This window comes from Berghia stephanieae, chromosome 5 (assembly GCF_034508935.2).
Source record: "Berghia stephanieae isolate SIO BIC M18660-M18661 chromosome 5, UCSD_Bste_1.3, whole genome shotgun sequence".
In the NCBI taxonomy this organism is placed as follows: Eukaryota; Metazoa; Mollusca; class Gastropoda; order Nudibranchia; family Aeolidiidae; genus Berghia; species Berghia stephanieae.
In genome coordinates this window covers 24,762,237-24,790,115 of record NC_088364.1, presented here as the reverse complement: position 1 = coordinate 24,790,115, position 27,879 = coordinate 24,762,237, and the positions used below count along the sequence as shown (strand labels likewise).

At 34.5% G+C, this 27,879-nt stretch overlaps 1 protein-coding gene across 2 annotated transcripts; it reads right to left on the bottom strand.

The window, feature by feature from the left end:
- Positions 1-272: 272 nt before the first annotated feature.
- LOC144972640 (mitochondrial glycine transporter-like) lies at positions 273-27,367 on the bottom strand. 2 transcript variants are annotated; one of them, XM_078914109.1, is made up of 10 exons: positions 27,264-27,367; positions 24,126-24,238; positions 23,450-23,531; positions 22,059-22,129; positions 19,235-19,340; positions 18,746-18,815; positions 17,675-17,770; positions 12,463-12,626; positions 11,948-12,040; positions 273-5,400 (listed from the first exon to the last, which is right to left on the bottom strand). In XM_078914109.1, exons 2-10 carry the CDS (start codon positions 24,230-24,232, stop codon positions 5,368-5,370), a joined length of 822 nt encoding a protein of 273 aa, XP_078770235.1. In that variant the 5' UTR covers positions 24,233-24,238; positions 27,264-27,367; the 3' UTR covers positions 273-5,367. The 2 variants fall into 2 exon arrangements, with proteins under 2 accessions (XP_078770235.1, XP_078770234.1); XM_078914108.1 differs by lacking the exon at positions 27,264-27,367 and adding an exon at positions 26,782-27,248.
- Between the last annotated feature and the right edge of the window lie 512 nt (positions 27,368-27,879).

The window sequence follows — 27,879 nt, the reverse complement described above, 5'->3', positions numbered from 1 at the left end:
GTTTTTCTTATTCACAAAACTTGTTTTTAGCCGTAGCAAGTTGCTAAATCACATAATAATGAGTCATATTTTACTAGCAGGGGTCATATCCATGCATCATTATGACTGGCTGATAGTTGCTAACCTAGGCCTATGGACACACGCATACACAGACTCTCTCTCTCTCTCTCTCTCTCTCTCTCTCTCTCTCTCCTTCAATAAATATCAACAGGTTACCATTTTAATTTTATCAGAAAGTAAAAAAAAAAAAAAAGCAAAGAGAAAGAAACAGATTCGACATAGAAAAACGGAATATTGTTTATTCAATTTCGCATTTTAAAAAATAAAATAAATGTAAACATTTGAATGGAAGAATTTTTTCCTTTAAATAAAAAAAGAGAGGAAATTATTGTTCGTTTCCAAGATATCCAAGCTTGAAGATTTCTCTGTCTGTTCTACGGCACTGATGTCATGCATGCCTATTCCATAAAACCACAACCAAACTATCTATAATATTTTTTCCCATTTTAAAACAACACAGGTTGAGGAATTTGCGTGCTTGTGATATATTAAAAACGTTTGCGGTTATTAATTTCAACTTTCAATAAGATCGAAACCCTTCTATTAACCAGAGAAACAACCATTCTGGCTGCATGGAATGTAAAAACAATGTACGAAACAGGAAAAGTAGCACAGATAGTTGTAAAGATGCGAAACTACAACATTGCACTTCTTGGCATTAGTCTGACATGGCGGTTTTTTGCCCCCCCCCAAAAAATCCCAAATTTTGCAAGCTAAAAACAGCAAAATTTGCAAACATTTTGCAAAAAGTTTCGATTAATTTTCCTAAAAACCCATAATTTGTTTATGATAGAGAAAGGTATATGTCTGTTTTTAAGCGTTTCACGGCGCTTGCAACAAATGTAAGGTCATATCAGCGCCAGTAAAAAGGAAGAAAATGGGATATAGTAAAAAGTTCTAGAATTACAATTAACGCACCCAAGAAAAAGGAAGAACACGCTATCAGTGTACTTATTTTTAGATTATCTAACTGTTTCATCCTGACACAAGCACAGGTCCCCCAGTGACGATAATGAAAATTTGTCAAAAAGGAGGAAAATCTACTAGCCCGTCAGTCAAACCCAAATCTAATGCAAATATAACATAGCTATTCATAGTTATTTAATATGTTATTAGTCCTAAAGCACTTCTGATCATTAGACACATCCTGACCGTTTGTAAATATAATTTAATGAATTGTGTGTCATTTCCAACATTTTAGAGCCTATAATGTCGCCCATTATATCAAGTGATTATGATAACTTTTGGCCAAAAGACTAGGAGGTATTTGTTTTTACATAACAAACCCGGTTAGTGTCTGTATTATTGCAACCTTGTGATGATGCAGCTTATAAATAAGAATCTTTAATTAATTGCAAAACATATTCCATCAACAAAGCAAATTTAAATTGGCCTTTAAACAATCATTTCTTAAATCGACCAGCCTAACTTATTATTCTATTACCAAATGATATCTATAAACATAATATCAAAAAAAAAAAAAAAAAAAAAAGAGAGAGAGAGAGAGAGAGAGAGAGAGAGAGAGAGAGAGAGAGAGAGAGAGAGAGAGAGAGAGAGAGAGAGAGAGAGAGAGAGAATTTATGAATTTATTTTTAAAAAATTGTTTAATAATTATTAGACACAAGTTGTATTGAATAACTGTTAACAAATTCAGAACAATCAAACAAAAAAATAATAAAGGAAGAAAAAAAAAAAGACAGGCTTATAAAACTTATAAAATCGCCAAATGTACTATCATGCTACAGCTAAAAGGTACATAAATATTTACACCCATTTGCTCCATCCCCTTCCCTTTCGATCATCTTCTCATCCATGGCCACCATGTGTCTTGTTCTACTTTTGACATTTGGCGCCAGTGTGTCTAGACTAACGTCATAAATAAAGGAGTGTCACCAAAATTCATGCAACTGAGCAGAGGTGTCAAAAAATGATAGAAGGCATATTTTTTTTTCATGAACTGCCACTTAGCAGAAAATGTTTGACATGACAAAAACAACGGAACATTTATGAAAAAATCCGCGGAAGATTATCATCACTGGTCACCACTAAATTTTTAAAAATATTTTTTTTGGCCAAAATCTCGAAAATTTGCAAAAAATTGTAAATTTTGCGGCCGGGCAATGCAAATCAGCGATTTGTTGGCCATTTTTTGCGGTCGCAAGCGATGCAAAAAACTGCCATGACAGATTAGTGAAACAATGTGGCTGCAGGCTTGACAAAGAAGATTATCTTCAGGAAACCTGCTATACATTCTTGGGACACGAAGAGGAGAACGCTGTCCACACTGAGGAAGTAGGCATCATGTTATTAAATGAAGCTCAGGAAGCATTGATTGGTTGGGAGGCACATGGATTAAGATTGATGACAGCACGCTTCAGAATAAAAACAACATAACAGACCTCAATGTGATGCAATGCTATACCCCTACAAAGGAGGAGGAAGTACCCACATTATCAAATTACCAAAAAAAGGAGAAATTAGTGATTGCGACAATTATCATGGCATTACACTTCCCTCCATACATGGGAAGTTTTTCGACAAAATTTTGCGACGGAGAATGAAAGATGCAGTAGATGCCACACTACACTAAAAGTGGGCAGGTTTTTAGACATAATCAGTCATACACACACACACACACAAATTATGACTGTGAGCAATTTTTCTAATACCATTATCTTAAAATATACAGACGACATAGCATTCAGCTTTAATCATCACAGATGTTGATATTGTAAACTACACACACAATCTATATCCAAATTTGTTGGTAGGTGCCAAAAGAAATGACCATTGACTTTAGAGCAGCTGGAGATGGACACCATTATTATAAAAGATGAAATTGTTGAAAGACTAAAAGAATACAAGAAGCTGGAGTGGACAAAACAGTCCAACTATGTCATCAATAAGCTTAAAAAGAGAATGTATTAATCAAAGGGGTGACTTTGGACACTATGTTGCTTTTTCTGTTTTATGACACATGCATTATCAGTGTACTACGCTACTGTTTGCCAGCCTGGGGTGGGAATAACAAAACATCTGAAAAGTCGAAGATCGACAGTATTTTGAAACACTGCCATAAAATGCTAAAATTCCTTTAATTAATAGCCATATTATTCTCCATTGTCTTCTGCCACTTTAAAAATTAAAATTGAGCTTTTATATAGCGCAATATCCACTAAACATGTTCAAAGCGCTTTACAAGGGGTCCCTGGCCAACAACAACACTTAACATTTAGGACGAGACATGACGCCTGTTAGGCAATATTACAATATTTCGGACAGAGACAACGCTGTTAACAGCCAGGTACTCATTGTACACCTGAGTATGGTGAGTGAATGTGAATAAAGTGCCTTTTCCAAGGACTCAACTATGCGCTGAGCGAGGCTTGAACCCAGGAACTTCAGATCCGAAAGCGAGTGTCATACCACAAGACCACATAGCCACACTTTCCTACTTCATTTCTTGTTATTATCAACATAAGTGCCTGCTCCACTCACTTTTCTGAATTAATATGCACACCAAATGCCGGAGCTAACTCAATGTCTCAATCTTTTCTATGTTATGTTTGTGTTGAGAATATCGCTATTAAGCTTAAATGCTGGCTAACAAAATTCGCAGCGTTTATGTGTTGAACCCATGACCCCAAGAAGTCAGGGAGAGCGGTTCAAGATAGACACAGAGTTTGATACGACTTTTTTTTGTTTTGAGTGTTGGATAGCTCTGGCAGTAGCGATATGCTCTCCCCGGCCAGGTGGAGTTGTCATACTTGTAAGGTCGCGTGTTCGAGCCCCCTTTGCCGCGAAATTTTTATTCTCTTTGTCTTCTGGCACTTTCCTACTCACTTCATTTCTTGCACTTATATCGACATGACATTAAAAGTTGCCTTTTTTGTTGTTGCTAGATGACATTAGTAAATAAAGATATATATCGACATAGGTTTTACCGATAGACTGTAATATTGACTTTGGTTTATATTGATATCAGTAGTCATTGATCTAAAAACAAGAAAAATAAATACACCAAAAAAAACTTAATGTATTATTGGCTATCCTGTGAAAATGCAGATATTTCGCTGTGAGGTAAAGTAGCAACCAATAAAAAAAGATTATTGTCCAACGACTCCCCATGAATTGTCATTGATCAGAATCTTGAAGTCAGCTGTTAAATAGAGAAAGAGAGGGCTCAGTCACATCTACTGTCATCCAGTCTTGGCTCTTCACAAAGACAATGGAATTGGCCAGGGCAGATTGCTAAGACAGGCAGACAGTCTCGCACCCAGTAGGTGATTGTGGTGAGCATTTCTGACAAGCTTAATTATTGAAAGCCAAAGTAATATCAGAAATTCTCAGTATAGTTACCAAGAAATGCTGGTACCATCTCTGACTAGACTTCACCCCTGTCCTCTTTAATATGCAGGTATCGATACTTAGCTTCTCGGGGTACAGAAATTAATGGCAAGGTCAGTACCAATATCACCCATACTCAGTCTTGATACCGCTCAACCTCTAAACTAGTCTTTGTCGATGCCATTATGGCTGAAGCGACAATAACCAGGACAAAACCAAGCAATCCCACTCCAAGGCAAAGCAACTCGGAAAACAGATATAAGGGGATAGAAGACAGAAAGTGAGCTCCTGCACACCATGGAAGGTCAAGGGACCCCACCCAGAAAGGTATCTTTCTTTGAGTTTGAAACCAAATATGAAATACCGTGACATTTTGGTTTTATGTCATAATGAAATGAATTGAATTTATCGTTAAAATCACTCTAACAAACTGTAGATCATGTTGTAATCATGAATGCCAGAATTATGACCTCTGTGTCACTTACAACATGCATTTTCATCAGCCCAGCTCTTAACATTTTGATGTCCACGTTGCCAGAATCTCCACAAATACAAAATAGCTGGTGGTTAGCCATGTACAGCATCAAAATACTGCAGTGTTTATAACAAGTAACACATTCTTGCCATGGCTCTGATGTATAGTTAGAAAAATTCAAGAAAATTTATGGTTACTTGAAAGCGTTATAAATGTAAATTCTTGATTAAAATAACTTAAAATCCTCTACTAGAGTGTCAACAACAAAAATAAGTAGCATAATATGTTAAATGTTTTTTCATCATTTCAAACATTTCTGAATATACTGGAAGTTATGAATATCAAATTTAGCATTACAAATTAAATAAGTGAACTGATAAGCATTATCAGTCATAATCTCAAATTCGCTGCGTTTTTGCCATATGCTGATCACTAGACTAGAACCATCGGATAATCCAGTCACCTTGGGCATGAGCAGGTCTTCATCACCTCCGATCTTTATGGTACTTTCTCATGACCTGGAAAATAGTGAAAGTGAACCACTAATGACCAAAATATATCAGGCAAATAAACAAAAATGGCCCAAATTTTGAGACCTTTCAGTTTTTTTTTCTTTTCTTTTCTTTTTGGCACAACTGTTTGAAACTGAAGTTAAGCATTATTTTCTGTAATCAATTGGATATTAGAATTTCATTTATAAAGCAGTATAATCTGCGGCTATATTTGTGAAACATGTAAAAAATAAAGGAAAAAAAATATAAAAAAGAATGTTAAAAACTATTCTAAAATTACCATTACTATTTTATTTTTTATGTTCACTTGATTTGATCTAAGTAACAAGACATGGCATGATTCTTCTAAGAGTCATGCTATGAATGTAAAACAATCTGTATTGTAATGTCAATTGTTAAGTGCCCGTTGATGCATTAGCCTATACTGTTTTATCAAAGACAAAAGCATTTTACCCATCTAGTCTGTATGTCTAACGTTGACTACATGTCGTTCTGAGCACATGTGCTTGTTCCTTGTAGTAATTGTGTTAAACTAAATAAAATGTTCATATAAAAAATATCGTCCTTCGTTCTTGAATAGATGCTTCATGTACATAACAAATTGCCAATGAAGATTAGATAACAAAGTGATGAGGATTAATTTTATAAAACACTATTTCATTATTTCACACCTTTTACTGAATTTTACGTCAGAGCTGTAATTAATCCATGATCACAAGTTTTAATGGCTCTTAAATGAAAAGACTTGCACCAAAAAAAATCCCCTCGTGATTATGATTTACTGCCTTGCATTTTACCTTCACTTTTTCTTTATTTTATGTAATTATCAGACACCAGAGACATTCAGTTTTAACAACATAAAATCACCAGTGCCAACAATGTTATTATAAGCTGGTTGCACTGTACAAAACACTGAAAAGTTTGCTACAGGAAAAGCCAGTAGAGAAACGCGACAAAGAATGTTTGTGCCAAGTCAGTTGTGATTTATGAGCATTACAAGTGTTACTGCAAAAGGGTGTCATACAAATCAAACTTTTAAAATCTGACCACCATCTGAAGACTTGACTCACTCAACCCTAACACCGGCTATCTCGGTATTTGAATGTGGCTACATTTATCCCATCATTACTTTTTTTTTTTCATATGAGACAAATTATATGCATATTATTAAAACTGCTGTTTTTATATTTTAAAAAGTTAAATAAAACTATGCACATGATAATTTTCTTGTAGATTGGGTAACCGAGTATTTATTTTTTCAATTTTGAAAAGGACCAAAAATCTCTTGGAGAGTGGACAGCACGGAGGTGAGTTAATAATGAAACCACTAACAATAAATAATAATAATAGTAATATAATACATTTAAATAGCGCCACTCCACAGAGTCACTCTACAAAAGGTACCCTATTAAAGTAGTCTTTTTGTCACCAACAAAATAGCTGATAATAAAAAGCATATGAATTAACTTAGTTTACAATTATTACAACTCCACACAATGTCAAATTAATGTTGTGTACATCCATATTCTCTTCTTGTTCTGCCATTATAGAGAATTTAGTTTAGTTGCCTCTCCTTCTCTGCTATAAGTGAGCACAAGGCACTGAGTTCAACGTTCTTCGTCTTCACACCTTTACTTATAGTATTGCTACTAATAATTACTTTTGAGGTACAAGCTTTAGTAAATAAAACGATTATCATAGCTTAGAACTTCCCCTTGTTTTTTGATTATGTTCTTTTCTGCTTTTCTGACGGGTACCTTATTAAACAAAAAATATTTTAAAAAACAAATTATGTCAGACATGTTCAAATATAACGACTCAGCATCAAAGTTAAAGCTATTTTGTATAGTATTCAGTCCGAAAGTACTTATATTCAGAATAGAGTGTTGAACAACATCCTGCAGATGGTCAGACAACTCTTTGAAAACCTTTATATACTAGTGATCAAAAGAAAGTATACACTTGTTTTACCTACAAAATTGGTATGAAATATTATTATGGTTTATTTAAAAGCTATGTGTGATCAAAGTACTATCATTTATCTTTGTAACATTTATGATTGATCTTGTATGCAACATAGACTTTTTAAAACATGATCTTCAAAAAGGGAAGTTACGTTAAAACATACGCTATAATTTTGAAAAACAATGACATTTTAATAAATCTACTTGTGTTCATTTAATTTGAAGTGAAGGTGAATCTAATTCAATCAGTAACGAGTAAATTCCCCGTTCGTTCCAATCACAGCACTGCATCTCCTTACGCATGGAATTGGTCAATCTGGCCAGCTGGTGTTGAGGAATGTTATCCCAAGCTGTTCTTATGGCGTGGAACAGTTGTTCATTTTGTGGTGCAGGGTCTAATGAACGAACTTGGTGGCCGATTATGTTCCACACATGTTCTATCGGATTTAGATCGGGGGATATTGCAGGCCATGGGCTGATAATGTTCACATTATTTGCTGCTATAAAATCCCTTGTTACAATAGCTTGGTGGGATGGTACATTGTCGGGTTGGAATGAAAAATTAGGATTCTCATGAAAAAATGGAATAACATGGGGTTGTAAAATGTGCTGTAGGGATACATTTACTTGGACTAGAAGTGTTCTACAGTCTCTACCCATTCCACCCCACACCATGACTTGTCCATATCCTCTGTTTGGGGATTCCAAGACACAAGAATCGTGAAAGCGCTCGTGTGATCTTTGGTATAATCGTAATCTACCGTCATTTCTTCCATCACAAAGCGTGATTCATCTTAGAAGAGAACAAGTGACCATGCATGCATTGTCCAATGAAGACGGGCCAACCGGTGATATGCTCTAAGAAGTGGTCGACCCAATGGGCATCTTGCGATATTGTCATGCTCTCTAAGTCTGTGATGAACAGTATGTCGACTAATTCGTGTACCTGGGAATGAACGCGCAGTTTCACTCGCCATCCTAAAACGATCTCGTAGATATAGGGTGCGCATAAAACGGCCCCCACCTTGTGTTGTTACTCGTGATTTGCCAGTTTGATCTCGGTCCCTTACTGTTTGTGTCATTTCAAATCGATCCACTAACATATATACAGTTCTCCTTGTGATAGTAAACATTCTTGAGACATTGGTCACAGACTGTCCAGCAAGAAGATGACCAATGGCACGTGCACGTGCAGTTCTAAACTAAGTTGTGGCATCGCATAGATTAATTGATTGTAATTTTCATTGTGTTTTCCTGCCTTGAAAATGTTTCAAAAAGACACGGATGGCAAAAAAAATAATCTACACACTCCCTGTCCACAGTAAGGGGCTAAAAGGTCATTTTAGCATGTGCGCGACGTGGTGAGCGAATTTCAGGTCAAAAACAAAAACATCAACTATCGATACACAGAAAGGCTAATGGTAAACAACTCAGTGGAAAATTATTAGCCTACGCCAATGGATAAAAAAGTAACGACGATTTTAAATGTGTATACTTTCTTTTGATCGCAAGTATACATCATTTAGTGCATCTTTTGAAATTTGAAATAATCTAATTAAAGAACCTAAACAGTTGATTGTTTCAGCTTGTTGATCAGGCAGTAGCATTAGTATAAACCATAAAAAAAAAAGAATCTAAATGCTTTGACTTCACCAATCTTACAGACGCCAGTTTAATATTGAGCTCACAGAAGTTTGGATACCACTTAGGGAAATTTCAAGACTGAAACAGGAGTTTCTGCATTCAAAATTGTATCTATTTAGGACTATAAGATATTTAAACACAATATCAAATGCCATTCCACAACCTCTTTTTTACAAAATAAATAAAGCTCCAAAACCTAATGATGGTGATTGCAGTAGTGGTGGTAGTGATAATGATGTGATGGTGGTTGTAGCAGTGGTAATGATAGATATTGTGTTGGTGGTTGTAGTAGTAGTAGTGGTAGAGATGATGATGTGGTGGTTGTGGTAGTGGCACAGTAAAAGTTGTGATGATGATGATGTGATGGTGGTTGTAGTAATAGTAGTTGTAGTGATGATGATTTATTGCTGGTTTTAGTAGTAGTGGTCGTAATGATGTGGTAGTGATTGTAGGAGTAATGGTAGTGATGATGATGTAGTGGCGACGGTGATGGTTGTAACAATAATGGTGGTCATGATGATGTGGGAATAGTAGTTGCAGTAGTAGTGCAGACCTGCCAACCTTCCCAGGATGAAAAGTGCATAATTCAAGCAATCTCTAGTGACTACAAAATTATCGATTTATTGAGAAACTAAAACTCAATGACCATTTTAAATTAGTAAAAGGCTCAGAAATTGCAATATCAAAGGAAATTGCTTTCGAAACACTCAAAGAAATGACCAAAAGACCCTTAACATGTTGGTAGCATTGATGCTAGTGTCAATGGAAGAAGTGGTGGTTGTTGTAGCGATGGTGCTCTAGTGGTGGTGGTGATGATGATGAAGCTGTGGTGGCGGTGGTGGTAGAAGTGATATGGTTGTGGTTGTGGCAGTGATGATGCCACAATGGTGATGGTAAGAGATGCTGATGTACCAAATGAATTTGTGATGGTGATATCTGCTAGCCCAGTACATCAGTTATGAGTAAGTTTTGAGATAAAATATCTGGGAGAGTGTCTTCAATTCAATAGATGACATTTTGCAACAGTAGCAAGATATTTTCCATATATGTTATTTAAAGATCCATCTCTCTCTCTCTCTCTCTCTCTCTCTCTCTCTCTCTCTCTCTCTCTCTCTCTCTCTTCTTTTTTTTTTAGCATTCACTACCATTACTACTACTCCTACTACTATTACTACTACTTTTACTACACGGTACTATATATTACTAATACTATTGCAAGTATGTAATATGCAAAGACAAGTTAAATACCTCTAAAATGGTTCTAGAGAATTCATTTTGAACCAAATACCGTTCATTAAGGTGCCCACTTTGTAATTTAAGACTCGTACAAAATAATGAAGAAAAAAAATGATCATTATAAATTTTATAAATTAAAATAGAGTAATTTTAGTTATTATAAAGGGAAATAACCCATTTATGTTTAAGCTTATTAGCAATACAGTTTTTAATTAAAGGCTTCATAGTCAAAGATGTTGGTTCAATTAAATTTTCACTTAGAATTTTCTATTTAATAAGTGGCAAAAGCTTAAATGTGGTCTGAGACTATTTAAAGTATAAAATAATCTTATATCATAATTCTATGCAAATCTTCAAAAATGTATGAGAAAAATATTGGTGAAAACCGGCATCATATAAGCAACTGAAATGATAACTATAGTACTAAATGTGATGCATCATTCATTCAGAAACACTGTCAACAGTTAGTGTACAACATGTGTGTATCAATGCATCAAATGTATCATTAATATCATTCACATCACATATCTTCTTTGGAATCGTATCCGCATATTTAGGTTAAAAAATCGTACTAAAATACGCGAAATCGTACTGGTTGGCAGGTCTGTAGTAGTGATGATGATGTGGTGATTATGGTTGCATTAGTAGTGGTGGTGGTGATGATGTGGTGATGATTGTTGTAGTACTTGTAGTGATGATGATGTGGTATTTGTGGTTATAGTTTTAATGGTAGTGATGGTGATGTGGTGTTTGTTGTAGAACTGGTAATGATGATGTGTGGGTATTTTGTCGTAGTAGTGGTTGTGATGATGATGTCACCGTGGTTGCAGTGGTGGTGATGATGATGAGTGGGTGGTACTTGTGGTAGTGATGATGATGTTGCAGTGGTGTTGGTGGTGGTAGTTGCACTAGTAGTCTTATCCAAGATGATGTGGTGGTGGTTGTAGAACAGTGGTCTCCGTTTATAGACTCTCACCAAATGTGGTCATAATTAATTATCAATCAAAAAAGTCATGTTGATGACCACAATGTGTTTACAGTGGGTATTCAGTGTGCTTACAATATGAGGTATGAAGTTGTATTAAAATTACAAATTAATTATTTTTCCTTCTGCGGTTCACAATTTCATAAAAATGCATTATCTCAGGATTTTAAATCATCCTATAAAAGAAAAATACCATGTGGAAGTATATTAGCTGTTTTTAATAGTTTTTGTTTTACTCTTGTGAGATTTTACACTAGTCAATGAGACTAGTTACAAATGAAACCGTATTGACCATTTAATCGTATTGAATTGATTCATATAAAAAAAAAATATCAGAGAACAAGTAAAAAAAAAATTGCAATTCTGTGCTGATTTTCCTATCAGTCTGCATGGAATTTCAATGCACCAAATTTTTCTTTTTCTCATAGACACAAATGCCCAAATACAGAGGAAGTATCAAAGGAATATTATTAGATTATCTAGTTCATATATAAAAAAAAAGATGCTTTAGGAGGATGTATTGATCAGCATTGACAAACAAGCACTAGGGCACATCAATCAGTACACTAGACAGTACTGACCAATAGCCCTGGCATTTGGCAATTTAACATGGACTGCCCCATTGTCTTCCCTTGATTTTGCCAGATTAGTGGTTTCTTCGTTTGATACAACCCACATGAAATATCATTCTTGTAAGAATTTTTAAAAAATGATAAAGTGTTACCTCTTCATAAACACTCCAGGTTGTTGCAGACATAAGTGTTCGTCGTAGTGTCCGTGGGACAAAGCCTCTTTGGAATCCAATCAACCCACTCTCCTGAAGAAAATACAACTACATATTATGTCATAAACCAAGCAGAAGGAGAGAGGTTTTCTTAATTTTTGACAGGAGATATCTGAGAGGGGGGAATGATTGAACTCAAAGGTAATGTTATTATTGTAGCAAATGCTCATTTATTATTATAATAATAATAATAATTATTATTATCATTATCATTATTATTATTTTTGGCAGCTACCCCCCCCCCAATTAAAAAAAATAAATTTAAATTTAAATAATTATACAAGTGTTCATTATGTTGTTTTTGTGATTAACAATATGAATATGAAAAAAAGGAGAAAAATCAGCAATACTAAAATCAGAAATGTACATAATCACTAATCGCACTTATATTCTAATTGAACCATGATATCTTAAAAATGTGCCAGCTTTTAAAAAAATTAAGAAACATAAATTACCCGATAAATATGGATCACAGCATTTTTTACGCGGCCAAATTCCCTTGGATAGAGTTGCATATGAGTTTTGATCACATCTGCAGGCTGAGTAATTGAAGACGAGAGACAAGCAGCCAGAACTCCATTGCAAAAATTAAAGACAATGTTATACTGACCAGAGATATCTGAAATAGTCCAGTAGATTTAGGGAAAAAAATAAAGTGAGTAATTGGGAGGAAATTGGTACCAAGTACCAAGCTAATTGTGACATATTTGGTTGCACATTTTGCTCTGGTGAATATACTATAAACTCATCGATATTAGTTCGTGGGGAAAAAAGTTCTCTTGATTTTAGTAATAATCAGTTTTTCAGTATTTTAAAAATAATAATGGCCTAATATTATGCATGTGGATGGTTAATCTGTTGGTGCAACGTATTAAAGTACCAACTCAAAGTGCCTTAGGGTTGCTTATATCTCTTTTAAAAAATGGAAAAACCTCAAAATGTGGCTCTATTTTGCCTGCATTTTCATTTTCAGATTCACATATTTCCATTCCAGCTGAATAACATATGGATAATCTGGATTTAAAACTTCCTAAATTACCCAACTCCAATATAAGCAAAAATTTGTACATCCAGGACATATATTTTTATGCAAAGCTCTCTGAATCTATCCTTACACCCTGCTGACATCAAACAAAAATAAAACTTTTAGAAGAGGTTAATGATATTATTTTAAAAGTTTTATAAAATTACAAAAAATGTCAAATTAAGGTCATTTCATGCTCCCCCCCCCCTCCCCCCAAAAAAATCCCCAACACTATTTACTTATATTATGTGAGCTTTTATTTTCAAAATCATTCTTTTTTTTTTCAAACCGGAAAAAGACTAGACACTAGGTAATTTTATGGTTCTAAAATCTTTGTAGACCATTTAGCAACAAAATAAGTCAGACTTTATAATCAAGTACCTACTATAAATTTTCAATCGCGTATATCTGAAGCAATCTCTATCCCCTAAGTTAAATAAATGATCTAAGAGACTAAAATTGGGAAAATGACAGTTGAAATTAAATTTGTCTGCACAATTTCGCTGACCAATAAAATATTTTTGTTTCTGAATGAGAAAGGATATTTGAAAATTAGATGTGCTATCAATCAAATATTTTGGTATTGACTGAATAAGGGGTTTGGAAAGGTGAATATCCACTCACAGCTTCTAATACATAGAATTCCTCTCAGGGCAGGGGGGGGGGGGGCACTTAGCTGCCTAAACCATTTTCATAACTGTACTATCTATTCATCCGCATATATCAATTTTGTTTACCACATGGCTAAGCGTCCTTCTTTTGTTATGAGACCACATCACTTTGTCTGTGTCATATCAGGAGTCTTTTTGCTATGAGGATACACTCAGATGGATTAATATTTTTGTGAGAGATTATTTCCTTATTCTGTAAATCATGTATCTTTTGCCATCCATTAATCCATGGAGTGATATAGATTTTCAGCTGTCTGAATATGCTCCTCTATGCTAGAGTCAGGGTGCAAATTTTAGGTGGCTTCACACTACACACAGGTGGATTGCTCTTGCATATATCTCTGGTCTCTGTTTGAATTAGCCCCTTTTGCCCTCCTTTCTTTCGAGCATCTGTAAGTGCAGACCTGTTGCCTTTAAATGAAATGAAATTTCAACAAAAAAAGGGCACACAGTAAACACCCAAAATCAAAATATTACCAAAAAAAATTATAATTTCAACATTTTATTCTAGTTGACATTATATGCTAATATCAGAGGTATATTGGCTTCAAATTTGGCCAATATCATGTTGTGTTTGTTGAATACAGAAATGGTGCAAGCATGTGGCAGAACATCCTTTATATGGGCTAGGAAAACAAGTACCATGCACACATTTTGGAAATCTTAGGGACAAATCTTCACTTTTTTTGTAGTGTAGGTGCTACACAAGTTCGAATTGCTGAGATAAAACTGACTCAATGTTAATTATTTGTATGAAAGAGACCTCTATATTGCTATCCAATTATAATGATAACATTGTGTCGCATTGGCTGTGTCATGTCTTTTCACACAAGTTGTGGTGTTGAGTACGATGATGGCCAAAATTTAGAACTTTGCATGCATTAACCACTCTCCTATGATATGAATGAGTACTTGACTATTGGCAGTGAAGGACCTTATGAAATGGCTAGTAAAATTGGACATCTAATAGGGGGCAAATTTTTAATTCAATTCTCTTGTTGTTATCAACATAAGTGCCTGCTCCACTCACGTTTCTGAATTAAAAATTCACCCCAAATACCGGAGCATACTCAATGTCTCAATTGTTTCTATGTTATATGTTTGTGTTGAGAATATTGGCTATTAAGCTTAAATGCTGGCCAACTAACTTCACGGCGGTTGTGTGTGTTGAACCTGTGACTCAAGTAGTCGGGAAGAGAGGGCTCTAATAATGACTAGGGTTAGAGACGATCTTTTTTGGGATCGTGGATAGCTCATACAGTAGAGTCACGCTCTCCTCGGCCAGGCGGAGTTGTCATACCAGTAAGGTCGCAGTTTCGAACCCCCATCGCCGCCGAGAAATTTTTATTCTCTTTTGTCTTCGGGCACTTTCCTACTCACTTCATCTCTTGTTGTTATTAATAGGGGCAGTATGGCAAAGCAGACTGAATAACTAATGATGATGATTATACTTTTGTCTGCTTCATGCAATATTATAGTATAGGAGGAATAAGATTTAAATATGCTGCAAAACTACAATACAATATCAATATCTGAGGTGAAGAAGGTTTACAATCTAACATAATTGCAGCATCTTTTTATTTCACATGATTTATATAATTTATTGGAGATGATGTGGCAGACAAAAAAAAGTTTTTTAGTGCAAGCCTGTCATATTTGGCAGTCTCTAAATATAAATTTGACTGTTCTGCTTGTTAATATCTGGAAGTAACACGGAAAACTAGGTCTGATGAACCCAAGTTTATAACTGCAAAAGAATGTCATTAGAATAGAAGATATTTTCGCCCTATTCTACTTAAGTTCATTTTTCATGAGAATAGAATCTTAAGATTAAACACTGATCAAGTAGATATGTGTGACAAAAAGTGAAGTAGTAGTAGTGGTAAGCTTCGCAGTCTGAATGATGCTTGCTGAGAATTGTGTGATTAAGTCATGGTCGATGAGTATAGCTGCTCTCTCCATCCATGTTGTTAATTGTTTCCATTGGTCACGGTCCTGGGCCAGAGTTTTGAGGCTGTCAAAATCTTGTTGTGACTTTAGTACAGAGGGTACTGCAGTATTTCTTAGTTCTTCAGGGATTAATTCGGCCTCATCTGAATCCAGAAATTTCTGATATGTAGAGAGATCCTGGTTCAGGGTAGTTACTATTGATGTTGGTGGTCTCCCTACATATTTGTTGCCATGAAGGAAATATTCTGTCATTGCAGTTTGGGCTTGGATGTTATCTTCTCGACGTAAGATGTGACCAAATAGCCTCCATCGCTGTTCTTTTATTATTGTACTCAGGCGTTGGACCCTGTTTTTTTCATAGAGATCAGTATTTATAATTGTCTCTGGCCAATAGATTCTGATTACGCGACATAATTGTTTGCGGTAGTATGAATTTAAGTTCTTTTTTTTTTTTTTTTTTTTAAATAAAAAAGTGAAGTAGTTTGTTTGATTTGCAAAACACAGCCATCAGTCCTGTCAGTAATGTAAACAATATACCACAATTTTTCCGCTTTTCAGAGAGCCCTTGTGTTTAATCAGAAATTCTCTCAGAGTGGTTCTACATCAAAATTTATTCTTCATCATGCAAAATATCATCTTTCACCAGCATTTGCACAATTTGTATGATATTTGTTCCTAACGGTCCCCACTATCTTAGTTATGTCGTTTGTAATTTAATTTTCTTTTTCAGATATTGATATTGACTTTCGGATATATTATATTGTAAAATATACTATAAAATTTAAAGAAAAATGCAATGTTGGACTTTTTAAAAATGTATTATTCGTTTTGTTTATAGCTAAGCGCAGTGGTTGCTTGTACTCATGCACACTTACTTGCATTTCAAGGAGCGAAAAACGACAAGAAGAATGAAATGTATTATGTTGGAGTTTGGTAAAAATTTCAGTTTTTAGCGCTGAATTGAAATCCTCTACCCTAGAGGCAGACTTTGGGTAAATTTTGAAAATATTTCTCTTTGATAGAGGTCAGAAAAAAAAATTATCTTAAATTATCTTCTTATCTTGAAATTGTAAAATCCTTTTGTGAGAATGTAGTTGGATAGATAATAAAAACTATGAAGTGAAAAAATGAAAATCATGTAGATAACGATTTTTCACCTTTATTTGCTCAATTCTCAAAACTAGCTTGTTCAACATCTGATGGGCTTTGCCAAATCAGCAATCATTTAACCATGGTTTTCATTTCCAACAAAACCTCAATATTTGTTATCTCTGTCTCATTCACCCTGATTTGAAGAAGTTTTACAATTGTCTTTGCCTCTAGGTTTACTGCCTCAGATGTCAATCCAATTGAGACCTCGCCTAAAATTAAATAATCTTTTCCATCCTATAACAGTCTTGCCTGACAATTTGTCTGAGATTCTGAATTCAGATTGATATTGGGCCAAAAATGCTCATTCTTAAATAAGTATGAAATTTAGATACTACACTCTATAAGTAAAGGTAGTTTTGAAATTTAATTAACAAAACATTTCCACTTTCAGATGTTTAAGATTTTAATAAAGGGTAGAATAGGCACTTGTGTCTATGACGAAAAGAGATGAACAGAATAAAGAAGAGCCAAGAGCTAAAATAAAACATATAAGAAAGATACTTAGGGGGCCAGAAAGAGTCTAACTTTTCAAACTCTGAAAAATTTCAAAACTAATAAAATCAATTGTTTTCATAACATCAACAAATGTTTCTTCATACTTGTTTTTTCCTTCGGATTTAAAGTTTAAAGCATTATATTTGAAATATTTATGGATCTTTCTAATAAATGAATATCATTGGAACCTTTGTCAATCATATAATTGATCGAGTGCTTACTCGAGTGTAGTGGGTACTTGGTCTCACCCGTACCTTTCCCTTTGTTGTACTTTGCAAAGTCGATTCTCTTGATTTTGATTTCATTGTCTCTGCAAGTTACAGTTCAATGACCTTTCTAATAACAGTGATAACCATGTTTATTCAGCAAACTCACCAGATGTAAGATACTTGAGCTTTGTGTAGAACATAAGGTATAATCCAGCATAAGGCACATCCCTCATCAAGGTTGGTGTCAACCCACTGTATAATCCTGCAATATAGATAAGTGTGGTACTGAATGTAAATTTCAAATTAGCCCTGTGAGTCTTCAAATTAATATTTAAAAAGCTCAGTCAAAGCTTAGACTAGAAACCAAAATTTTACTTCAATTAATATCAACAAGATTGCTGCTGACAAAGAACTCTCATATTATGATGTACGAATAGAATGAATAAATTTTATTTGTTTATGTACAATAAGCAATATAACTTATCTCATGACCTTTTTCATATAAAAATTATCTAAAGACTCGTTGTATTTTGAATTCTTTCAAAAATGGTCTCATGATGCCATTTAAAGGAATTCGCTCTGAATAATAATATGATGATTAATAACAATTTCAACAATTTTTGTGTGTGTGTGTGTGCGCGTGTGTGCACCTACAGACTTTATTACTGGGTATTTTGACCATTAATTGCTCAAAAGATTTGTCCTGGGCAAACTTAATTTCCATAGTCAGTCATGCCTGTGTGTAAAATGCTTTTTGATTTTGTGATTCATCCATCGCAAAACACAATGCATGTTTTTAAATCTATTAAAGTAAAATTTACAATGGAGATCGGTTAATAAATTAATTGGCGCACACCTATAAACTTAATTACTGGACCGATTTTGATCGTTGTATATCAATTAAAAGAAATAAGTGCCTGTGATTTTTATTCCAGAGCTTCCTACCCTGAATCTCTGCTTTGATGAATCAAAAAGGGAAATATGAGGAATTTGACATCAAAATGAGGAATAAACTTACCATTAACAAGTTTTATACCAGCTATTCGATTCATTTTCCATTGCATCGAAGTAAAGCCAATCTATTGTGATGGCTCATGCTCTCATTTTAAATACTTTTAGCCTTCTGTCTGCATGAGCTCCTCTCTCTCTCTCTCTCTCTCTCTCTCTCTCTCTCTCTCTCTCTCTCTCTCTCTCCCAATAAAGATAAATTCTTTGGCTGTGATTAAAAGTAACTCACCTTTTATTCCTTCCTTTGAATGAGTTGTCCTAAGGGCATGAATGAGACTTTTGTAATTGAACTCACCACTCTTAGAGAAAAAGAAGTATTTTTATATATAACAATAGTGCAGAAACGAAAAGACATTGAACAGTTTTGATAAAAGCCAGAGACGTTTTAAATTCTCACGATATAATATATACATATCTTATAAAAGATAAAATGGCTGAGTCAGGACTAAAACAGCAACAACACAAAACATAAATAATATTTGTTTTGTTTGCTTTTCTAAGGGATTTAACAATGCATGCAACACTTTTAGGTCATTCCAGTAACAGTAAAAAGGAAAACACTAAGAAGGCTTTAAAAAAAAATTAAAGTCACATTTATATAGATGATGTGTGCTAAAAAATTTAATTGAATTGCAGTTATCAAGCTCTAAGTAAAGAAAGTTCTCTTCAAAAATATGAATTATACTTACTATTCCAAATATTTACTTAGCAAACTTACCTCATATCTTGTTTTCATGACAGTGAAAGGCAATACCATAACACCAGCGAAGCTGCGACAAGATGCACCGATTACCATCGATTCCACTGGATGAGGATTATCAGACCTGGAAAAATAAAATGCATTATATGACTCACTAGTTCTTATAACCAGCAACTTTGTTGTATACTTAGGAGTGTGGTGAAGGCATACATATGGCTTTTATCTATGAGCATGAGAATACCAATTTCAGTTTGCAAATGAAGTAGTGTGTTGTTCATAAGTAGTTTCAAATCATTGGTGAGATTAATTGGTAGGGTTGAGGCCAGGCTTGAAAATACCAAAGGAACAGTTATGAGAACATTCACATGATAAACAACAGGACTGTTATCAACCTAAGCTGCAGGTGAGATTTCTTTCTAACCCCCTGTCCACCCAGCAGTGATTGGGTAGCTGTGTCTGTTAGATCTGATAGAATGTACTTTGTGATAGACTAGAGTTCTTTTCAAAAAGGTAGCAAGCCATCGCCACTGTCCGTTTAATACTATAGAAATCAAGATAACTCTGGCTCAATGTGCCTTATGGCTCGGAAAGACTCATTTTATTCTAATGTTTGTTTTCCTCTACTTTGTTTTTCATTATCCGTAAATTAAAATGGCATGGATTTGCGGAGAGAATCTCAGGGCTTCATTTAAAAAAAGAAGGGGTGAGATGGACAGATGGATAAAGCATTGGGATTCCAACCAGAACACCCAGGTCTGAGCTCTGCTGTTGGCACCTGTTTACCTTCAGCAAGCCACCTCTCCCTGGTTCAATTTGTGGCGCTGTGCTGCGGCTAACACCTAGGTTATTTCAGTCTTCCCTTGGAATAGACCTTAAGATATATTTCCACTTGGTGATGAATAAATTCAACTCTTTATTCTTTATCTACTTTATTGATGACATGTTGCAAGGTGTGTGTGTGTGTGTGTGTGTGTGTGTGTGTGAGGGGGGGGGGGCGAGGGAATGGAGATGCTGTTTCTCAACATTCATTTACCGTTGTAGCTAACCATTAGCAAATCATGGCACACGGCATTAAAATTAGAAAGAATGGCGATGTGATCAGAATAAGCAGAGAGGTGTCGGTTATGCGAACCGATGATTGTGTGTGTGTGTATCATATTGTATACACAAACCTGCAGTGTCGGTAGATACACACGATACACTCATTTGTAACATTCAATGTCATAGTAAATCATCAGAGGTGGAAATCATCGGACGCATTTAAAAATAAACAAAACTTTTTAATCAATTAGATTTTTATTACGTTCGCTGGGAGAAATTAGTTTGAAGACGTGTTTGAGGTAAAAATTAGTTCGAGGAAGGTATCAAGAATAATAGGGAAAAAATTGGGGACATTCAGATGAGTTCGAGGAAACCGTGCTGGATTGCATACAGTGCAAGATGCCTTTGTTGAATACGCATTCAACGAACAATGATAGAATACCCAAATCATGTCCTTTTTTGTCTTAGTAAATATTTCACAGCATCCATGAACGGTTTCACGGTTTCAACAAATTAAACACACAAACACAGAGAGAGAGAGAGAGAGAGAGAGAGAGAGAGAGAGAGAGAGAGAGAGAGAGAGAGAGAGAGAGAGAGAGAGAGAGAGAGAGAGAGAGAGAGAGAGAGAAAGAGAGAGCTAGTCATGTTGTGCTGTGACAGCTTGAAATGTCCCCACCCCCACCCCTAAAAATATTTTAAAATGAAGTCATGAAACAAGACAAAGATCGAGAAAATAGAGATAAAAATTATTGTGAGTTGGATTTCGATACTAATGGAATAATTTATTTCCTTGAGGACAACAGCACCTCACTTTTCATTCTCATTTCATATTCACCACCTTGTAATGTGACATATATTTTTGGTCAATCTCAGGTTTATCAATCTTAATTGCTTGCGTGACCCAAAACAATCAGACCTACAGTTTGTGAGTATTTATCACAATATGTTGACACACTAATGAAGTAATTGTATAGCAACATCTGAAAATGCCATGCTTTTTTTTTTTCCAATCGTCTGTGTTAAAATTGTGAGTGATGTTCAGGACCTGTAGGGTTGATTGTTTCTGGTGTAAAGCACCGGATAGCTATGAACTCGGGCTATAATTTTCCGTGTAAACAAGTGTCTTCCCCTTCCATTCTTACTGCTTCCATCTCCCATGTTATCCCACGTGCCATGTTGTATGACGTGGTGGTGTGTGTTTTGTCTAAGCGAGTAAATCAGCAGTGAATGGCATTCGCTATTTTGTCAACAAACAAGCATGAATCTATGAAACCAGAATTTGCAAACATTGATATCCTATAATTGTAAATGACATAGGTCTCAATTCAAATTTTTTAAAAAGGAAGAATATTTTACAGCTTCTGCAGAATGCGCATTTTACTATAAATAAAGTGGAGCAATATGCCTTCAATAATGACAGTACTGGTAAAACATAGAATTATTAACATACAAATCTACTATAAAAAGGAAAAAGAACTAATAAACATGGATAAGTCCCTTGCAACCAGACTATTTACAATGATTTTTGAAGATGTATAAATACTACTACTGAGGGCACCAAGCTGAAGAAAATAGCAGAGGACTTGAAATAGCGGAAATCCTCTAAATAGCGGAAATTTGAGACCCATGACAGTAGGCTACATCAGTTTGTTGTTCTTGTCTTTCAGCCGTGATCACCTGTTCAGGTATTCATTGAAACACGGATTCGTCTAACTTTTCCATCTGTCCCATGTAGTTCGACGATAGGCCTTAGAATTTCTCTTCAAACAAGCTCCAAGGAGTGGATTTAATGTAAACCTACCCAAATGTAGACATAACTCCATGAAGGGTAGTGAAGTAGATACCAATTCCAGGAACTGTTCTGTACAAGGACTAGAATTTGGAAAAATGAAAATTTGAATAAAATAGTTACAAATCCTATTTGAGGCTGAACAAAAGGTTAATATACGATAACATTAAAATGTTTGAAGAAATAAGGAAGAATTTCATTTTAATTAGATTCTATGGGCTGAATACAAAAACAAAATGATTTTAAAAAAAGTTTCTCAAAGAATTTAATGTGTTCAAAAACTTAATGCCGTATCCACACTTATTCAACACTCTCAAATTTCATTTGGTGCCTGTCTCTCAGTACTGGTTATTTTGCAATAATATTCAACAAAGAAAAACTTATGAAAGCTATATCATTTCTATAATTATTTGAATTACTTAATACACATATCTTTTCATGTTGAAAGTCAAAAAAATGAAATTACGCAGCCTCAAATCAGTACTATGCATGTAACTCAGTGGATGGTCACATCATCCCTAGTTCACATTCATGAATCTTAAAACATGATAAATTTTGAAGAATTTTCCAATCCAATCCAATATTGTCACCGTTTCATAATTGAAGATAAATGCAATGCTTACGTGTCCAGTAAGGATTCGATATAATAGCATTAAATTAGTATCCTTTGTACTTCGGCTGTGATAGACATTTTTCTTTACTGCTTCAAGTAGTTAGTGAGACAATTTTATGGTCTCATAACAATGATCATTAATTTTAAAATAATAATAATTACTAGAAAATTTAATAATCCACCCCCCCCCAAAAAAAAAAAACAAACAACCCAAACATCTCAAAGTTCTTATCTGGTATTAAGATTTGTCCGAATTTTAAACCAAAGAGAAAAAAAATACATAAGCACAATAAGGCAAGCTCTTGATAAAACAAAGCAAAAAACAAATAATAATAGTAATAATAATAATAATAATAATAATAATAATAATAATAATAATAATAATAATAATAATAATAATAATAATAATAATAATAATAATAAATATGGCTGTGCAGTCTCTATGGACGCTTGCCGTGAACGTGTGCGTCACTTCGAGTCAGTCTGTTTCTATGTAATCTGCCTCCATTAATCTCTGTCTAGTGCAAGTGTTCTTAGCTTTAGAATGTCATCATGTGTGTTAAGGTGCTGAGGCAGTTGGATGTTTCCTTGTGGTTGTTGATATCAGTTCTTCGGTTGTTGTTTCTACATGTATTTGACATTTTTTGAGATCTTGATAATAATAATAATAATAATAATAATAATAATAATAATAATAATAATAATAATAATGATAATAATAATAAAAAATAAATAAATCAAGAGTGGTAAAAAACTTTGTTCAAAATTTTAATCTTAGACAAAGTCTTACTGGTACAAGTCCATTCCACAAACTCCAGATTTTCTCTTGCCTAATGACGTCTGCCACTATACTGAACATTCCACGTTTGGACCTGAGAAGAAATACATAAAATATTAATACTATTTCAATACTCTGTTAATATATTATACAATATCAATTTATTAAAGAGTTTCTCTTCCATCTACAGAAATGAATAAAAATGTCATATACTTTATCAAAGTGCTATTTAAAACATAAAAAATACGTTTATTTTTGTCTTTTTAAGCTCAGGATCATTTATGTGCTTTTCTTCTGATTATTTGAAAATGTCAAATAGGAGGACAATGGAAATAAATATTAATTTAAAGCAATTCAAGAAATATACCTCATGGAACCAGACTTTATCTCTGTATGCATAATACATCATTATGCCAAAAGGCAGCATTCAATAGTAAAAATAATACTTCACGTGCATCTTGTATTTCATATCTATTCTCATACTCAACATTAGGCCCAGATGGAATTGGCATCATTGGTCAGTCAATCAAGCCAATCAACAAGTACAAGTATGGGCTTTCATTGGTTGGGATAGCAAATCATAAAAAAAAAATTGAATTCAGTTTGGTACTGCAATCAATGCTTTGCTTGTAAGTTAAGTTCTTACAAAACTGAGCTATTAGAATGCCCAAGATAAATAACAGTTTACCCCAAATTCGAAGATTTCTGAAGTCTTGTCTTTACAAGTTCTAAAGGCTGGAGCACCATACAAGAGATTGTTCCGCTAAGAGATCCAGCCAAAAATGACCTAATCATTGAAGACTGAAAAAAGCAGAAAAGTAATAAAGATATGTATGTACTGTGGCAGGGATGGTGATTCAGTGGTGGTTGTAGTTGTTGTGGTAGTGGAAATTGTAGTAGAAGTGGTGGGGATGATGGTGTGGTGGTGATTGTTGTAATAGTGGCAGTAGGGATGGTGATGTGGTGGTTGTTGTAGTAGTTGTGGTGGTAGGGATGTTGATGTGGTGGTGGTTACAGCAGTGGTGGTAGGGATGATGATATGAGGGTGGTTGTAGTAGTGATGATAGGATAGTGATATGGTGGTGGTTGTACTAGTGGCAGTTGTAATGATAATGGTTGTGGTGGTTGTAGTAGTAGTGTTGATAGTGAAAGTAATGATGAATTGGTGGTGGTGGTGGTAGTGCTAATGATGATGATATGATGATGATGGTTGTAGTAGTGATAATGATGTGCAGGTAGTGATGGTGGTAGTGACGATGATGATGTGGTGGTGTGATTAGTTCTTTTAGAAGTGGCAGTAGTGATGATGATGATGATATGGCGGTGGTGGTGGCTGTAGTAGTGGTGGTAATCAATTGATAATGATAGGCTGCTGTTTTCACGTTGGCAGTGGTGGTGATGGTGTTATGGTTGTAATAGTGGTGGTAGTGATGATGATGTGGTGGTGGTAGGTACTGATGATGAATGAGTTTTCAAGGAGATTTTCTCAGTCAATCCAAAATCAAGGACTTTTCAAGGAGTCCTTGAATTTAAGGTGGCCGCGGGAACCCTGGTTAAAGTGATATTTATCCAAAGGTAAAAACAAACTTTGACCAGAAAAACGGCTTGTTTTCAACAACTTTATCCATTTAGATTTGCAGTCGAGATACAGCTGTGCGGCCATCTTTGAAAGTTTCGCTGTAGTGGTATCCCAGATATTATCTGTATTACATAAATGGAGCCAAATTAACAATTGAAAGTAGCTGAAATATTACTACAGTTCACTCCACTTAATCGCACACTCTGCTTACACACTACACATTCCCAAAAAACTAAATTTTATCTATATAATCGCTCCGTTTAATCGCACACCTTCTCCACTTAATTGCTACACCTTGATTGGAGAGACAACCAACAGCCATATGAAATCAATAATGCTGTTCCTGTTCCACACAACTTTTCGGCCAAAGCATTCGGTCAATACATAACACAATGGACAACAATATACCAATCAGCGGTGAACTGACATATCAGAAACCACTGGACTCCGTTCAGCCACACAAAAGACAATGCCTAGATAATGAAGATGAGGATGTGTCATCGGAATGTGACACACACACTGAAAAACTTGACATGGTAGACAAACTACACCACTTCATCCAAGAAGAATGCTTGACAGATGATCTACATTGGCAAGATTGGAAACAAAGGTTTATAAACAGCTTGCACAGAATAGAAAGCACTCAACCCTTGCGACTACTGTTCTAACAAACAATAATGTCACATTTTGTTGTCAATAAAACATGAAAAAGAAAAGATAAAAAAAAAAAGAAAGAAAATTACAAAAAACCCCCAAAAAACGAAACAAACAAAACAATACAAACCCAACCCAAATAAATAAATAAATAAATAAATGGTCATGTCTAGAACATCACGGTCCCAAGCCCATAGAAAACTCACAAGTGAAGGTCCTACATGAATGGTACATGAAAGCTGGTGTTTAGATGATATTTGTTTAGCTTCTTCGCTTAATCGAGTACCTGAACTCCCGAGGTTGTGCAATTAAGCAGAGTCGACTGAGTATTAAACAAGTCTTTATGGCCACTAGAAAGCAGCAGAACATTTCGGGGAATTTTTTGTTATAATAAATTTTTCCTCCAGATATTTGCCAAATGACAAAAATCTCCGAACGGAAGTAATTAATATTATAGGCTCTTATAATTTTTTATTCTTTGCATTTAATTAAATCCTTTCACATTAATTCTATCTTATATTTTAAACTATGATTTTAATCATTTACTAATTAATAGGTCTTTCAAAGCATCTCTTGCTGATATTATCTATATTAATATTAATGGTTATTTCTATGCTTCCTTTTAACTTTTATGTAAAAAGTCTTAATTGTCATAAATATTACATATTGAAATATACGACTCTCGGTTATTTCAAGTTTGAATAATTATTATTGCTTAATAAACATCTATATGCATTATATATAACCTATGACTGTGGCACTTGGTGTGTAATCGCACATCTTTCCTGAGTGGTGCATGTAATTGGAAGTTCTTCCAAAAGTAAAGCTATACTTTTATAAAGAAAGCTGAAGAACGTAAGGTTTTAAATATATTACACATGTTTTTCGCAAAAAGATTACTCTTTGAAGTGAAGACATATATTGGCATCGAGGTTGGTCTAAATGAGGGCGCATCTTTTTGAATAAGATCTCTCTATCAAGTTCATCATATGGTCAACTATTCTTTTTCATTAAACAAAAACTATTTCATCCATGTCTTGAGTCTGAGAATATTTTGAATAATTACAATCAAAAAGGAAAAATTAGCAAAAATCAACCTCCAGATACATACGCTTATTAGTTGTCCATTGGTTTGGGTCTTAGTCTTAGATATCTGTTTTCTGTTGTCATCCATTTTACTAATTGAACGTTGGCGACGGCATGAAGCTTCATTTAACTGACGAAACTAGACGTCTAGATAATAATTAATAGGATACTAGACGTCTAATACTAATAAATACTAATAAACTTTAATTTATAAAAACTTGGTCTTAGGCGTAGACTTAGTAGTAGACAGTAGACTAGTAAGTCATCAGTTCAGTTCAGTAACCAGCATCAGTAAACTGACTGTCACTAATATTATTATTACTACTGATTGTGAACCTTTGATTTTGTCAGTGACAGTACCCCCCATCGTGAAATTGGGTGATGTAGTAAAATAGAAAAATATAAAGGAGGCGCAAACAGTTGAAGCTTAATTTGTAACAAGTTAGATATATTTTCGTCTTCTAGAAAACTGAAAGTAAAAAGCGAAAGTGTATAGTCGTTCTTTACCTTCTACGTGAATGATGGGGTTCCTTGTTAATATCCATTTTTCCATGAAGAGTTCGAATTTGGACTCTTTCGATATTTAATAGGAACTGTGTATTCAGTCCACCGGAAGAGATTATAATTATACAGGCTGAACTATTTGACTGAGCGTGAGAAGGCGAGGTGGCCGGCTGATTTAGCACAGCGTAACTGGAACCGGGGTAAGGTGGGTTAGGTGTTCAAGCTCCTTTCTAGGCATATTATTTTCTCTCTTTCTTTCTTTTTTTTTTCATTTTTTTTTGGGTACTCCCTTGACAAACAAATTCTTAATTTTCAACTTCAACACGTTGACACCATTCCTAGTGACTTGAAAAGTTTGAACGACATTTAACATTTTTTTAAATTTTATATTTATTTACTATTACTCACTTTTAATATTATTATTTTGATTTAGAACACAGTGAGATGTCAAAATGTATTGCCTTGTGCATTCCTTGTACGTAACAATACGAGTCGGGAGAAAAACGAAACAAAACAAACAAACAAAAGAAAAAAAAAAAGAAAGAAAACAAAACAAAAAAATGTTAAGAGAACAACTTCATAGTTATAGGGTCTCTGATATGTTTGAGGGATCAGCAGA

Coding starts and splice junctions, on each gene's coding strand:
- LOC144972640 (XM_078914108.1), bottom strand. CDS start 26,844: ATGGATGACAACAGAAAACAGATATCTAAGACTAAGACCCAAACCAAT. Junction 24,239..26,781: donor CCAATGGACAACTAATAAGC/GTATGTATCTGG, acceptor TGCTTTTTTCAG/TCTTCAATGATTAGGTCATT. Junction 23,532..24,125: donor CAGAAATCTTCGAATTTGGG/GTAAACTGTTAT, acceptor ATTTCTTCTCAG/GTCCAAACGTGGAATGTTCA.